Source organism: Chiloscyllium punctatum, chromosome 46, assembly GCF_047496795.1.
Source record: "Chiloscyllium punctatum isolate Juve2018m chromosome 46, sChiPun1.3, whole genome shotgun sequence".
Classification (NCBI taxonomy): domain Eukaryota; kingdom Metazoa; phylum Chordata; class Chondrichthyes; order Orectolobiformes; family Hemiscylliidae; genus Chiloscyllium; species Chiloscyllium punctatum.
In genome coordinates, this window is record NC_092784.1 from 48710677 (window position 1) to 48727509 (window position 16833).

The following is a 16833-nucleotide window of genomic DNA, read 5'->3' on the forward strand; positions in this document are numbered from 1 at the left end:
ATGTCGGCGGATGATGTGGTTTATGCAAAGGGTGGTAGGGTGGAAGGTGAGGACCGGGGGTGTTCTGTCCTTGTTGCGGTTGGAGGGGTGGGGTCTGAGGGCGGAGGTGCGGGATGTGGACGAGGTGTATTGGAGGGCATCTTTAACCATGTGGGAAGGGAAATTGCGGTCTCTAAAGAAGGAGGCCATCTGGTGTGTTCTGTGGTGGAACTGGTCCTCCTGGGAGCAGATACGGCAAAGACAAAGGAATTGGGAATACGGGATGGCATTTTTGCAGGAGGTAGGGTGGGAAGAGGTGTAATCCAGGTAGCTGTGGGAGTCGGTGGGTTTGTAAAAAATGTCAGTGTTAAGTGGATCATCACTAATGGAGATGGAGAGGTCCAGGAAGGGGAGGGAAGTGTCAGAGATGGTCAAGGTGAATTTAAGGTCAGGGTGGAATGTGTTGGTGAAGTTGATGAACTACTCAACCTCCTTGTGAGAGCATGAGGTGGCGCTGATGCAGTCATCAACATAGCGGAGGAAGAGGTGGGGAGTGGTGCCAGTGTAACTACAGAAGATGGACTATTCTATGTAGCCGACAAAGAGACACTGGTCTGGAGGAAGTGGGAGGATTCGAAGGAAAAATTGTTAAGGGTGAGGACCAGTTCAGCAAAACGAATAAGAGAGTCAGTGGAAGGGTACTTGTTGGGGACATCGGGAGAGGAAGAAACGCAGGGCTTGGAGGCCATGGTCATGGCGGATGGAGGTGTAGAGGGATTGGATGTCCATGGTGAAGATGAGGCATTGGGGGCCGGGGAAATGGAAGTCTTGGAGGAAGTGGAGGGCGTGAGTGTTGTCTCGAACGTATGTGGGGAGTTCCTGGACTAGAGGGGATTGGACAGTATAGAGTTGGTGGAGATGAGTTCAGTGGGGCAGGAGCATGCTGAGACAATGGGTCAGCCGGGGTGGTCAGGCTTGTGGATCTTGGGAAGGAGGTAGAACCGGGCAGTGCGGGGTTCCCGGACTACGAGGTTGGAAGCTGTGGGTGGGAGATCTCCTGAGGTGATGAGGTTCTGTATACTAAGACCCGGGAGACACTACCACAGCACCACAAGAATCCGCTTCTGCTGTGGAATATGTAAAAACACCCCTGTCAGTCAGCCGTGGAGTGAGTCATGTGACAATTTACGACCGTGATGTGAGGAATGTACTGATAATCAAGACCCACTATTCCATCAGTCATACCAGTTTTTTAATCCAAACTACCGTAAGCATTTTATTCAGTTTTCTGGCAGCCTGGAGCCCCAGTGTATATTGTGCTACTGACCTCACTCTTTGTTTTACTTGCCCCTGTCACCCTACCAGCTCACCCACCTGACACCCCACCCCAGTACCCCCAACATCTCATCGAAAAGGCATCCTACCCCCAGCACCATACCCAGAAGTTGAACACCAGTCTGCACCATGTGTAACAAGTGTTGTGCTGGGATGAGAAACTAATCAGCTATACTAGTGATTGGCACCACTATAGCATCTCAATGAACTCATCCCATGTCAAGCCAAGGTTTAATCAAATCAGAGTAGAATTCCAGCTACCTGTGAAATGTCAGTTTAATGCTGGATAAAGTAACTTTTTTCAGCACAACCTTCTTTCATTCCTCTTCATGACCATTCACTCACTGGAGATATGATGTCACAGTAGTTGTGTGATCAAGTTTCTAATCTAGAGTCTTGAATTACTGCTTTGAAGAGTTTCCCACATCTTATGACATAGAAAAGGGAGTCTCATAAATAGAATCTTACAGAAGGTGAAGACAAGAAGTACAGATACAAAACAAAGAGGAAAGAGACACTGCTGAATTTTTCAGGGATTCATTACAGTGTGAGAGACAGACTGTTGTAAAGAACAGATGTATCAGTATTAAAGAGTGAAAGCCTGGTGAATGTTTTAGATGTTGCTTCGTTGGCAGACATTGCTTCATCTTGGCACTGCATGCCTATTTCATTAGTAAAGGTATGTTCTCCAGTGGTTGAGACAAATCTTTCATTACCGGTGCATTCAAAATCTCCAATCATATTGGTGGATATTGCATTTGAACCACATGGATCTGTCTTACACTCGTCAATATCTGGAATACAAAATAACCATGAATCTCCCTGGCCACCTTTATGTACTGATCATCTGCTGGAAGCTTCCGTCTAAACTTTTGCTTGATCTCTGTCTCCCTGTTTCATGGATAGTGTGACTTTCCCTCCAAGAGATCGTTTTACCTCATAGAGTCAGAGTCATGGAGATGTACAGCATGGAAAGAGACCCTTCGGTCCAACCTGTCCATGCTGACCAGATATTCCAATCCAATCTAGTCCCACCTGCCAGTAGCTGGCCCATATTCCCCTCAAACCCTTTCTATTAATATACACATCCAAATGCCTTTTACATGTTGCAATTGCACAACCCTCCACCACTTCCTCTGGCACCTCATTCCATACACATACCACCCTCTGCATGAAAACGTTGCCCCTTAGGTCTCTTTTATATCTTCCCCCTCTCACCCTAAACCCATGCCCTCTAGTTCTGGACCTCCCGACCTCAGGGAAAAGACTTTGTCTATTTACCCTATCCATACCCCTCATGACTTTGTAAACCTCTATAAGGTCATCCCTCCGCTTCCAATGCTCAACAGAAAACAGTCCCAGCCTGTTCACCCTCTCCCTATAGCTTAAATCTTCCACCCCGGCAACATCCTTGTAAATCTTTTCTGAACCCTTTCGCGTTTCTCAACATCTTTCTGATAGAAAGGAGACCAGAATTGCACGCAGTATTCCAACTGTGGCCTCACCAATGCCCTGTACAGCCACAACATGACCTACCAACTCCTGTACTCAATACTCTGACCAATAAAAGAAAGCATACCAAACGCCTTCTTCACTACCTGCGACTCCACTTTCAAGGAGCTTTGAACCTGCACTCCAAGGTTTCTTTGTTCAGCAACACCTTCCAGGAACTTTACGATTAAGAGTATATAAGTCCTGCTAAGATTCTCTTTCCCAAAATACAGCACCTTGCATTTATCTGCATTAAACTTCATTTGCCACTTCTCAGCCCATTGGCTCATCTGAACAAGATCCTGTTGTAATCTGAGGTAACCTATTTCGCTGTCCACTACCCCTCCAATTTTGGTGTCATCTGCAAACTTACTAATTATGCCTCTTATGCTCGCATCCAAATAATTTATATAAATGACAAAAAGAAGTGGACCCAGCACTGATCCTTGTGGCTTCTACCTATGAACCAGTTCTGTATTCAAATTTACCTGATGCAGAAATCTTATTATCTCTCATACCAAAAATAAAATTGGTACTGATGTTGTGGTATTGAAGAACCCATCACACATTTATTACAACTAACTGTTGTGTGGAAACATTACATTCCTCAGACACAGGACTGTCTGGGCCAAAATTATGCTGTTTCCGTATTGCAGGGAAGAATGGTTGTAATAGAGTGTCATGCATCATATGACCAATGGTAAGTGGCATTTTGAGATCTTCATACCATCAGGTAAAATGCTATGATGCAGTGATGATGTCATAAGCATTTCTCTGAATGTTCTCTTGACTGGTTAAACACATCACAGCAGTAGCTCAATTTGGAGAGAACAAAAACTCAGAATTTGAACACCGGTCTACACCATGAGCAGCAAGTGTTCTAAAACTCCAAACCAGTGACTCTGTAACATCATAGCAGCTCAATGAATTCAACCAATGTCAAGCCATAGATTAATCGGATCAAATAGTATGTTAGCTGCACGTGAAATGTCAAATTAATGCTGGATTCAGTCATTATTTTTGAGTATTATGTCCATTTGACTCCCTTCATGACCATTCACTGACTGGAGATACCATGTCACAATGGTTATGCTACCAAGTTTATAATCCAGAGTCTTGAATTAATGCTCTGAAGATGTGAGTTTCCTTCATGTTGCTAAACAGAAAAGGGAGTCTCATAAATGAGAATCTTACAGAAGTTGTAGCAAGTCAGGATGTATTAGTACAAAAAAAAGAAGAAAGAGCCACAGCCCACTTATTCCGGTGTGTGAGATCCAGCTGTTGTAAAGACAGATCGATCAGTATTAAAAAGGGAAAGTCTGGCGAACGCTCAGATGTTGCTTCACAAGCAGAGTAGTCTTTACCTTGGCACTGCGTGACAGCTTTATCAGTAAAGGTATGTTCTCCAGTAGTTGAGACAAATCCTTCGTTACAGATGCACACAAAATGGCCAAATGTGTTGGTGCATGTTGTATTTGAACCACACGGGTCTGTCTCACACTCGTCAATATCTGGAATACAAAATAACCATGAATGTCGCTGACCAGCTCCATGTACTGATCACCTGCTGTAAGCTTCTGTCTAAACCTTTGCTTGATCTCTGTCTCCCTGTGTCATGGATGGTGTGAGTTTCCCTCTAAGAGATTGTTTTTCCTGATACAGAAATCTTGTTATCTCCCATACCAAAAAAAAAATTGACACTGATGTTGTGGTGTTGAAGAATCCATCACACATTTATTACAACTAACTGTTGTGTGGAAACATTACATTCCTCAGACACAGGACTGTCTGGGCCAAATTTATGCTGCTCCCTTATTGCAGGGAAGAATGGTTCTAATAGAGTGTCATACATCAAATGACCTATGGTAAGAGGTGCTTGAGATCTTTATACCATCAGATAAAATGCTGTAATGCAGTGATGATATCATATGCATTTCTCTGAAAGTTTTCCTAACTGGTAAAACAGATCACAGCAGTAGCTCAATTTTAAGAGAATGAAAACTCAGAAGTTGAACACCGGTCTACACCATGAGCAGCATGTGTTGTGCTGGGTTGAGATACTAAAACTCCAAACCAGTGACTCTGTAACATCATAGCAGCTCAATGAATTCAACCAATGTCAAACAAAGGATTAATCAGATCAAAATAGTATGCTAACCACCCATGAGATGTCAAATTAATGCTGGATGAAGTCATTATTTTTGAGTATTATGTCCATTTGACTTCCCGTCATGACCATTCACTGACTGGAGATACCATGTCACAATGGTTATGTTACCAAGTTTATTATCAGAGTCTTGAATTAATCCTCTGAAGATATGAGTTTCCTTCATGTTGCTAAATAGAAAAGGGAGTCCCATAAATGAGAATCTTACAGAAGTTGTAGCAAGTCAGGAAGTATAGTTACAAAACAAAGGAGAAGGAGCCACAGCCCACTCATTATAGGGTGAGATCCAGCTGTTGTAAAGAACAGATCTATCAGTATTTAAAAATGAAAGTCTGGCGAATGTTTCAGGCATTGCTTCACAAGCAGAATAGTCTTTACCTTGGCACTGTGTGACAGTTTTATCAGTAAACGTATGTTCTCCAGTGGTTGAGACAAATCCTTCATTACAGATGCACACAAAATGGCCAAATTTGTTGGTGCATGTTGCATTTGGACCACACGGGTCTGTCTCACACTCGTCAATATCTGAAATAGAAAATAACCATGAATCTCCCTGGCCATCTTCATGGACTGATCATCTGCTACAAGCTTCTGTCTAAACCCTTGTTTAATCTCTGTCTCCCTGTGTCATGGATGGTGTAATTTTCTCTCAAGAGATTGTTTTACCTGATGCAGAAATCTTGTTATCTCCCAGAGCAGAAAAAAACGACTTGCTGTGGATTTGAAGAATGCAACTAACATTTGTTACAACTAACTATTATGTGCAAATATTGCACACCGCCCTGTGTAGTGTCGTGTTGGGATGAGATACTAATGCGCTAAACCAATGATTCTGTCACATTATAACAGCTCAATGAAAACATCCAATGTCAAGTTAAGGATTAATCAGATGAAAATAGTGTGCTAACTACCTGTGAAATGTCAAATTAACGCTGGCTTAAATAATTATTTTTCAATATTACATTCATACCATGTCATAGTGTTTTATGTTACCAAGTTAATAATTCAGTGTTGAATTAATGCTCTGAAGGTATGAGTTTGCCACATGTTTTGATATAGAAAAAGTAGTCTCAAAGATGAGAATGTTATAGAAGGTGAAGACAATCAGGAAGTGTGAATACAAAACAAAGAAGACAGAACCACAGCTCAACTATTCTGGAATTCATTCCAATGTAAGGTTGTTGCAAGGAACAGGTAAAAGCAATGACTGCAGATGCTGGAAACCAGATTCTGGATTAGAGTGATGCTGGAAAAGCACAGCAGTTCAGACAGCATCCAAGGAGCAGGAAAATCGACGTTTCGGGCAAAAGGTCTTCATCAGGAATAGAGGCAGAGTGCCTGAATGGTGGAGAGAGAAATGACAGGAGAGTTGGGGTGGGGAGAAAGTAGCATAGAGTACAATAGGTGAGTGGGGGTGGGGATGAAGGTGATAGGTCAGAGGGGAGGGTGGGGGAAGGTAGCAAAGAGTACAATGGGTGGCTAGGGGTGGGGATGAAGGTGATAGGTCAGAGAGGAGGGTGGAGTGGATAGGTGGAAAGGAAGATAGGCAGGTAGGACAGGTCATGGGGATAGTGCTGAGCTGGAAGTTTGGAGTTGGGGTGAGGTGGGGGTAAGGGAAATGAGGAAGCTGTTGAAGTCCACATTGATGCCCTGGGGTTGGAGTGTTCCGAGGTGGAAGATGAGGCGTTCTTCCTCCAGGCGTCGGGTGGTGAGGGAGCGGCGGTGAAGGAGGCTCAGGACCTCCATGTCCTCGGCAGAGTGGGAGGGGGAGTTGAAATGTTGAGCCATGGGGCGGTGTGGTTGATTGGAGCAGGTGTCCCAGAGATGTCCCCTAAAGCACTCTGCTAGGAGGCGACTAGCATCCCCACATCGGGAGCAACGGATACAATAAATGATATTGTTGGATATGCAGGTAAAACTTTGATGGATGTGGAAGGCTCCTTTAGGGCCTTGGATGGAAGTGAGGGAGGAGGTGTGGGCGCAGGTTTTGCAATTCCTGCGGTGGCAGGGGAAGGTGCCAGGATGGGAGGGTGGGTTGTTGGGGGGCGTGGACCTGACCAGATAGTCACGGAGGGAATGGTTCCACTCCTTTCCGCCTTCCACAAAGATCATTCCCTCCGTGATTACCTGGTCAGGCCCACGCACCCAACAACCCACCCTTTTGTCCTGGCACCATCGTTCCCTCAGTGACTATCTGGTCAGGTCCACGATCCCCAACAACCCACTGGCACCTTCCCCTGCCACTGCAGGAATTGCAAAACCTGCGCCCACACCTCCTCCCTCATCTCCATCCAAGGCCCTAAAGGAGCCTTCCACATCCATCAAAGTTTTATCTGCATATCCACCAATATCATTTATTGTATCCGTTGCTCCCGATGCGGTCTCCTCTACATTGGGGAGACTGGACGCCTCCTCGCAGAGCGCTTTAGAGGACATCTCTGGGACACCTGCTCCAATCAACCACACCGCCCTGTGGCCCAACATTTCAACTCCCCCTCCCACTCAGCCGAGGACATGGAGGTCCTGGGCCTCCTTCACAGCTGCTCCCTCACCACCCGATGCCTGGAGGAAGAACGCCTCATCTTCCGCCTCGGAACACTTCAACCCCAGGGCATCAATGTGGACTTCACCAGTTTCCTCATTTCCCCTCCCCCCACCTCACCCCAGTTCCAAACTTCCAGCTCAGCACTGTCCCCATGACTTGTCCTACCTGCCTATCTTCCTTCACACCTATCCAGTCCACCCTCCTCCCTGACCTATCACCTTCATCCCCACCCCCACTCACCTATTGTACTCTATGCTACTTTCTCCCCACCCCACCCTCCTCTCATTTATCTCTCCACTCTTCAGGCACTCTGCCTCTATTCCTGATGAAGGCCATTTGCCCAAAACGTCGATTTTCCTGCTCCTTGGATTCTGTCTGAACTGCTGTGCTTTTCCAGCACCACTCTAATCAAGAATGTTCAAGGAACAGCTGTATCAGTACTAAAGAGTGAAAGCCTAGTGAATATTTTAAATGTTGTTTTGCAACAGAATAGTCTTTACCTTGACACTGCATGAATAGGAGAAAGTGAGGACTGCAGATGTTGGAGATCAGTATCTGAAGAAGGGCTTATGCCCGAAACGTCAACCTCCTGCTCCTTGGATGCTGCCTGACCTGCTGCGCTTTTCCAGCAACACATTTTCAGCATTGCATGAATAGTTTATCAGTAGAGGTGCATTTTTCAATGATCGAGACAAACCCTTCATTACAGGTGCAATAGAAATTACCTGGCAAATAGAACCACCCTGACCACCCTCATTTACTGATCATCTGCTGGAAGCTTCTGTCTAAACCATCTTTTGACCTCTGTCCCCCTGTGCCATCGCTGGTGTGGTTTCTGTCAAAAAGGAAATCCTTCATTCGCGGTCAGTCTTCCTCAGAAAATGTTAAGCTACAGTCTTGTAGCACAGCAAACTATTTCATTCTAGTGTCAAAATTATACAGTCCAGAAAATGTCCTTTGGCCCATTGAATCTGCATTATTGCAAATAACTTCATATTTATACTTGTCCCAGTTTCCAGCACTTGACACACAGTCTTGAATTATGACATTTCAAGTGCTCTGCCAGGTATTTTTTAAAGGCTGTGAGATTTCCTGCCTTCACCACCCTCACAGGGAATGCAAATGACATTTTCACCACATATTGGGTGAAAAACGTATATTCCCAGATATACTCTAAACCTCATGCTTTTTGCTTTTAAATTATATCCCCTTGTTATCAATCCTTCAACTAAAGGGAATATCTGCTTTCTCCCCCACCTTCTCCATGTCCCCATAAAGTGCACACTTATCAGGGTTAAGTTACATCTGTGATTGATCTGCCCATCTAATCAATCTGATGAATCCTCCTGTTACTTAATACCTTCTTCCTCACCCAGCCAACATTTCATTCGCAAACTTACTTACCCCCCTACGTTGACTTGTATATCATTTATACCACAAACAATAATGGACCCAGCATCAATCCATGTGGTATGACTCTGGACACTGGCCTCCAGCCTCCAGTCACACAAACAGTCTTCGACCACCACCCTCTGGCTCTTACCACAAAGCCAATGATTGATGTATGCAACTTACCAAGTTACCCTAGACCCTGTGTACGTTTGCTTTCCTTATCACTCTCTTGTGTAAGAGTTTGTCAAGAGCCTTGCTAGAATCCACATGCATCAAACTACACTAAGCTCATGTGCACACCTGATCATCTCACACCTGATCACACCTACCAATGTCCTCTGATTCCACACACAGGTCACCTCCTTGGTCCCTAATGGGCCGTAACCTTGCCCTGTCTAGTCCCTTCCCCTTGATATACTGAGGATATCTTGGAATCCTGCCCAACCTACATTTCAGCCGAAAGGGAGCGTGTTGGGCCTGTACTCTTACCAATTCGATTTGGAATGACTCTACTGTTCTGCTGTAGATTTACCCAGAGATAGTTTTACCCAGTTAACTCTGGTGACCTTCAAGTGATCCAGGGTAAGATGGAGTATTGATATAAAGGCCGGTCGGTCAAAACAGGAAAGTTAACTAGCCAGCATTCCCAGTGAGAGTGAATTGTGAGGGTAATGTGATACAATGGTTATGTCATTGATCTCATAGTCCCATATTCTGAGTGAATGTTCTGGAGGTATGAGTTGACATCCCAGCATGGCGAACCACAATTACATGAAATAAATTGTGAAATGAAGTGCAGCAATGAATTGCAGCGATCAACAAATGTTTGAGCTAAACTGGCAGATGACACCAAGATGGGTAGCAAGGTATGTTGTAAAGGAGACAGACAAAGGCTCCAGGCAGATGTAGATAGGGTGAGTGAGTGGAGAATAATCTCTCAGGTGGTGTACAATGTGTGATTTCTTCACTTTGGGAGAGAGAATGAAAAGTAGAATGTTACTTAAATGGAGAATGACTGAAATTCTAAGGTGCAGAGGGATTTCGGTGTTCCGGGACACGAGTCACAAAACATTAGGAAGGGATAGTTGTAGCATTTCATTAACAAAGCTCATGGAATGTCATCCTTCAATCTGAGAGGAATTGAAAATAAAAGTCAGGATGTTATATATCCTTTGTGCAGGGCAATGCTGAGACCACATCTTGATACAGTGGGCAGTTTTGTTCACCTTATTTAAGGAAGGATGTAAATGTACTGGAGGTGGTTCAGAGGAGGTTTACCAGATTGATACCTGGAATGAATGTATTGTCTTATGAGAATCGGTTGGACAGACTGAGCTTGTTTCCGCTGGAATTTAGAAGAATGAGGGGTGACTTGATGAAAGTGTTGAAGATCTTGAATAATCTTAACCAGGTCAACGTGGAAAACATGTTTCCTCTTGTGTGTGAATCCAGAACCAAGTGACACTGTTTTAAAATTCAAGATTCCCCTTTTGAGGACAGAGATAAGGAGATATGTTTTCTCTCAGAGGATCGTGTAAGTTCAGAACTCTCTGCCTCAGAAGGTGGTGGGGGCAGGTGTGTTGAATATTTTTAAGGTGGAGGTGGAGAGATTCTTGTTTGGCCGAGGGGTCAAAGCTTATTGGGGTAGGTGGGAATGAGAAACTCGGAACAGAAACAGAACCGCCATAATCTTATTACACGGCAGAGCAGGCTTGAGGGCCTGAATGGCCTACGTCTGCTCCTGTTCTGTATGTTTGTTTATTTGTATAAATAGAGTCGTGGAGGAGGATTGTCAACATTTACATCTAAGTCCAATAGAGCAGCTTCACAATAAAAGTGCTGGAAATACAGTTAGAGCCCTTACACACTTCCAACTTTTATCAAAACAGGCCTGCAGTGTAACTAGTTTCTTTACCTCGGCAGTGTGTCATGGTGGTAAAATTAGTTTCTCCTGATTTGCTGGCGTATCCTTTCTTACAGGTACAGTAGAAACTCCCGAAGGTATTGTGACAGTCTGTGTTGGTACCACACAGGGCCCATGATACAACTTTGGTTTCACCGCACTCATTGTCATCTGGAAATATGATGAACAGGGTTAATAGATTAATTTTACATTTTGGGAATTGAATGGTCTCATGAAAACCAATGGAATTTTCTCTCTGTTGGTGTTCAAGAGGAAATTAGCATTTCTGAACCGATATTGCTGTAAGGTATAGACATAATGAGATCATTTTAAGTCCTCCCTCTGAACTGTATCTCAGCTGGGAATGTTACAGGGACCGAGGAACATGTTGAATTGATGTTGTACGTTCTGAATATTACAGACCTTTAACATTCATCTTGTGGTATGACCATTGCTGACATTCATTGGCCAGTGCCAAATGCTCTCAAGGAAGTGATGGTGAGTCTTAGTTTTAAACCATTTCAGACTGATGATGACAGTGATGGTACAGCACAGTTAGGTACTCAGGCAGACCCAGAGGTTTGACTCAGTTTGGGAAGCCCTGTACTTCAGGGAAGGAAATTTGGTGCTTACTTAGTATGGCCTTTGTGTGACTCCAAAGTGATTGACTCCTCACTGTCCTCTGAAGCCACTTATGAAGCTACTCAGCCTCTGTAGAGTTGAAGCTGAAAATGTGTTGCTGGAAAAGCGCAGCAGGCCAGGCAGCATCCAAGGAGCAGGAGAATCGATGTTTCGGGCATGAGCCCTGAAGATTCTCCTGCTCCTTGGATGCTGCCTGACCTGCTGCGCTTTTCCAGCAACACATTTTCAGCTCTGATCTCCAGCATCTGCAGTCCTCACTTTCTCCACTGCAGAGTTGAAGTCATACTCAAGGAATTGTAGCTTTCAGACCATGTCCCAGAGAGCACCACCATCACCATATCTGGGTATGTCCTGTCCCATTGGCAGGAAAGGCCCAGCAGTGTTGGCAGGACAGTGGAACACAGTCAGGATGGAATTGTCCTGGGAGCCCTCAACATTGACTCCAGACAAGATGAAGGCACCAGATGAAGATCAAATAAACAAGGGAGACTTCTGCTTAGTACCATCTCCCCTCCCCCCACCTCTGTCTGTTGAATCAGTAAACCTCCATCTTAAACACCACTTAGAGGAAGCACTGAGGGTGACAAAGGCACAGAATGCTCTCTGGGTGGGGTCTCTCAGAACATCACTGCAAAAGGTAACAGTGTATCATTTGTAACAATCTTTACCCGGAAGATCCATCTCACCTTTCTCTGGACGTCCTCAGCATCACTTTAATCTTTAGCCCATTCGATTCACATAATATCAAAATGTTGAAGACAGTGTATACTTGAAATGCTATGGGCCCTGACAACATTCAGCCAACAGTAACAAAGACATGTGTTCCAAATCATAATGTGCGCCTAGCCAAGCTGTTTCAGCACAGGTATAACACTGGTATCTACCTGACATTGTGGAAAGTTGTCAGATATATCTTGTCTACAAAAAGCAGGAAAACTCCAACCAATCCAATCACGGCCCTATCAATTGGGATATACTCTCTGCTGGAAAAGCACAAAGGTCAGGCAGCATCAGAGAAGCAGGGGAATCGATGTTTCAGGCATAAGCCCCTCATTTTTCTGCTCTTCAGATGCTGCTTTACCTGCTGTGCTTATCCAGTACTACACTCTCGGCTGTGATCTCCAGCGTCTGCAGTCCTCATTTTCTCCTTAACTCTCTGCTGGCACATGGGAAAATGGTTGCGGTTGTTGGAAGTTAGTCATCTCAGCTCCGGGACATCTCAGTAGGTGTTCCTCCAAGCCAGCCACCCTCAGCTGCTTCATCAATGACCTTCCCTCCATCATAAGCTCATGCTGAGGTTTGCTGATGATGGCACAATATTCAGCGTCATTCTCGACTCCTCAGGTATTGAAGCTGCTCATGAGGCTTGGGCTCTTAAGTGGTAACTAACCTTCGCATCACACAAATGCCAGGAAATGACCATCTCCAACAAGACTGAATCTAACCCGCTTCCCTTGACATTCAATGGCATCATCATAATCGCTGCATGCTACCATCAGCATCTTGGGAGTTACCATTAACCATAAATGGAACTGGATTAACCACAAAAATACCATGGATACAAGAGGAGGTCACAAGCTGGGAATTCTGTGATAAGTAACTCACCTTCTGTGTCTCCAAAACCTGTCCACCATCAGACACAAGGAAGGGATTTAGTGGAATACCCTCCACTTGCCTAGATCAGTGCAGTTCAAGTCGTTCAATACCACTTGATTGATAACTGCTCTACCTCCTTCAACTTTCACTCTATTCTCCACAGTTGCATTGTGCCAGAAAAAGCACTGCAGCAACGCACTCAGCCTCCTTAGACAACACCCTCCAAACCCACAACCACTTCCATCTAGAAGGACAAAGGCAGCAGACAAATGAGAACAGCACCACCTTTAAGTTGCCCTTGTTGCAGCTGCAACACAGTGTGTTTAACTCTTATATCTAGCAAAGACACTGTGAGTTGATTTTTAATGATAATAAATGATGCTATTTATTTATTGAACACAGTTAGTACTAACAACAAAATACACTATAAAGTGACAATTTACCCGATAAACCTAATCACCTACCTTGTAATTTAACTTAACTCTGGATTATCATATACCATTACACTACATCTACCATTACACTACATCTTGGCCTTGATTCACGTGGCAATGATGATCTCGTCTTCTTTTCCCGCTGGTCCCAGGGGTATCTTCTCTTCACAGTGGTTGGTCTCAACTTACTGCTCCTGAGGGTGGTGTTTCGGCGATTCTTATACTTAGCAGTTGTTCCAGTTATTTTGGAAGGGTCTTTAATGTCCTCCAATAGATCGATCAGGGCTTGATCATCCTGATTGATTGGACCCAACCAGGCACTGACATGTAGATGGTAAGGTGGTCCTTATGCATTCATTTCTGGAGGTGTTAAGTGCATATAGGTCAGGTAGCCCTCTTCAAATAAGGCTGCAAAGTGCCCCTGTGTCTGATAAACAACTCAAGATTCCGATTGTCCTGGGAATGACATTCAGGTTGATTCTAATTTAAAGATTTGAGTATATATTGTATTGTTTGCAGCTGCTCGGTCAATTACATACTGTCTGTCTGTAGCTGCCGTCTCTCTGGATTCTCCAGCATGTTTATTACCATAGTCACTTTGGTCAAGGATTGTCTCAATTTCCCAGCATGCCTCAGTTATTTTCCATGTTTCATAAATCCGTCATAAATTCATCATTTTGAGCGGCCCATCCAGCCACACGCTATAAGGCCCTCAGCATCCTGACTAGGAAATACATCTCTGCTCCTTCAGCGTTGCTGGGTCAAGATCCTGTGAATCATGTGCACTGCAATGGTTCATAAAGGCTTCTCACTACCATGCTGTCCAAGTAGAGAGATGGGTAATAAATGCTGACCCTGCCAACGATACCCTCAACCTGTGAATGAATATAAAAAAAAGAAACTCTCTCCTCATGCTGTCCCAACACTGCACCCATGTCTTAGTACTTGCAGTGTGCAACTCCTTGGGAAACTGGGGTTGAGCTAAAAGATCAAATCTCATTCATTGAAGGAATGAGCTTGAGGAGCTGAATGGTCTGCCTATTCCCTGGCATTGGAAAGAAGCTACTGGAGAAAGAACACACACATTTTAAAACAGTATCACTGTTTGCAAACAATAAACTTTTCTCAATTGGCTAGAGAGGTTTATGTTTATAACATGAAAGAGGGAATTCCTTTTAGAATCAGTGACACAAATCCCATCATTGGTGCTGCCGTTTTCATTGGTTCCTCTGCTTGGAGGCTTCTAACCCAGAGCTACTTGCTCAGTGATGGGGGCACTACCCACTGCACCACTGGGACTTCCCTGACAAGGGATCAGGAATGTCTTTATTCCATTCAGCAAAATGACCCACCTTACACTTCACCAAATGTCACTCCGAAAGTTTGTTTATAGAATGGAACATTGAATAATGGTCCACATTTTGTACTGTAGACCTCCAATTTGCAACCAGGTAGAAGTTTTTATGTCATAATTCAACCTTAAGCATTTCTCAAATTGAGTTTAAAAGTCTTCCTGCTGTCTAGTGGCCATTATTGAATATATATCAGAGGCAGAAAGGAACAGAAACTATTCTTCATGCATGTGACTCACCAATGCATGTCATATTTTTTCCAAGATAGAATCCTCTGTTACAGATTCTGGCTTTGGTTCTCCATGAGTTACATCCATTGCTAAAGCAGATCACTGGGAGGAAAATAAAACATCACTTACTTGAAAAAATATTCACATCAAATTCCATTTATGTACCACCTTTTTGCTTGTTAATCTCTATTGACCCACTCTAGGGCTCTCTGAATCTCTTTCAACCCTGTAAACGCTTGCAATCTGTAATCCCCCAACATGTAATAATTGAACATCTCCATATTCTTACACTGTCCCCTCAGTGACTGTACTGAGGGGAGTCTAAACACTTAGCTCTGCAATTCCCTCCCTAAATCTATCTCTCCTGCTTTAACAAACTGCTTAAAAACTACTCCTGTGGTTAAACATTTAGCCACTTGTTCTTATGTTCATTTTGGGTCTCAGTGTCAGTTTTACTTTGATTGCTCTTCTGTTGTCGCATAATGAAAATTGATATAATATTGAGATGTATATAGTGATGTAATAGAAACATCTACAGTCACAATTAAGTGGCTGTGAAGAAAGGATGAAACAGTCTGTACTAGTGAGTGATGTTACAGAGAACAGTGTGAGGTACAATAGAGTGAATAAGAGATTTGAAGAATTTATTAGATCAGACAGTAGCCACTCAGAGGTAAGGCCCCAGAGCACCAGAATGATCGAAGATGGCCATTGGTTCAATCTGCAGATTAGGAACCAAAGCCACAAGCGTTATGGCAAGACAGGTTACCTGTGAAGTATCTTGGGACATCTCATTCTGTCAAGGGTGCGATATATACACAAGTTGGTGTTGTACGTGGGTTTGAACTACTCATTGATCAGCCCTTTTCATTTGGAAACAGAAAATCTTAAAATCATAAATGCTGAAGTTTCAGACTTTCTTCCAATTTGTCAGCATCAGACATTCTCATCACAGAATCACAAAGGTTTTGTGTTTCTGTGATGAGAAATAGAGACCATTCGGCCCATCATGCCTTCACTGGCTTTTCAAATGAGCATTATTCCCTTGTGTCAATCTCTCCTGTTTTTTCCCAACATCCTTGCACCTATTTCTATTCAACTATTCATCTAATGCCCTCAATTGAACCTGACTCCACTACACTTCATGGCAATGCAATCCATACCTTAAATAACTATTACCAACCTAAGCTGTGTGGATTTGCTGTCCACTGGCCCTCATAATGTGCCACAAACCCAGTTGTAGAACACATACTCCAACATTCTAGTGTTACAGTCCATTTCTCACAGTGGCTGAAGAATTTGGGACTTCTCCTGAAGAACCTTTGCTACCAAATTTTAAGGAAAACTCAATGAATTGTTCACAAAGACTAAACTGTTGACTTAACCGAAGCCAAGCAGGATGAGAAGCTTGACCAATTCGGAGAGTATTTATGGATATTATCGTTGCTTCAGACAGGTGAAGGCTGATACATTCTTTTTGTGATTAGATTCCCCACTGTATGGAAACAGGCTCTTCAGCCCAACAAGTCCACGCCGACCCTCCGAAAAGTAATCCATCCTGACCCATTCTCCTCCCCTATATTTGCCCCTGACTAATGCACCTATCACTGTGGGCAATTTAGCATGGCCAACTCACCTGACCTGCACATCTTTCGATTGGGGGAGAAAACCGGAGCACCCGGAGGAAACCCACGTAGGCACGGGGAGAACGTGCAAACTCCACAGAGACAGTCGCCTGAGGTAGGAATCAAACCCGGGTCCCTGGAG

General features: G+C 44.0%; 1 protein-coding gene across 1 annotated transcript in view; it reads right to left on the reverse strand.

The window, feature by feature from the left end:
• The window catches only part of LOC140468104 (uncharacterized), a 66574-nt gene that overhangs the window by 40383 nt on the left and 9358 nt on the right, over positions 1–16833 (reverse strand). The window contains exons 2-3 of the mRNA XM_072564283.1: positions 15076–15168; positions 10825–10983 (exon numbers count right to left, since the gene is read on the reverse strand). Coding sequence (XP_072420384.1) covers positions 10825–10983; positions 15076–15168 — 252 coding nt within the window. The remainder of the gene's footprint in view (positions 1–10824; positions 10984–15075; positions 15169–16833) is intronic.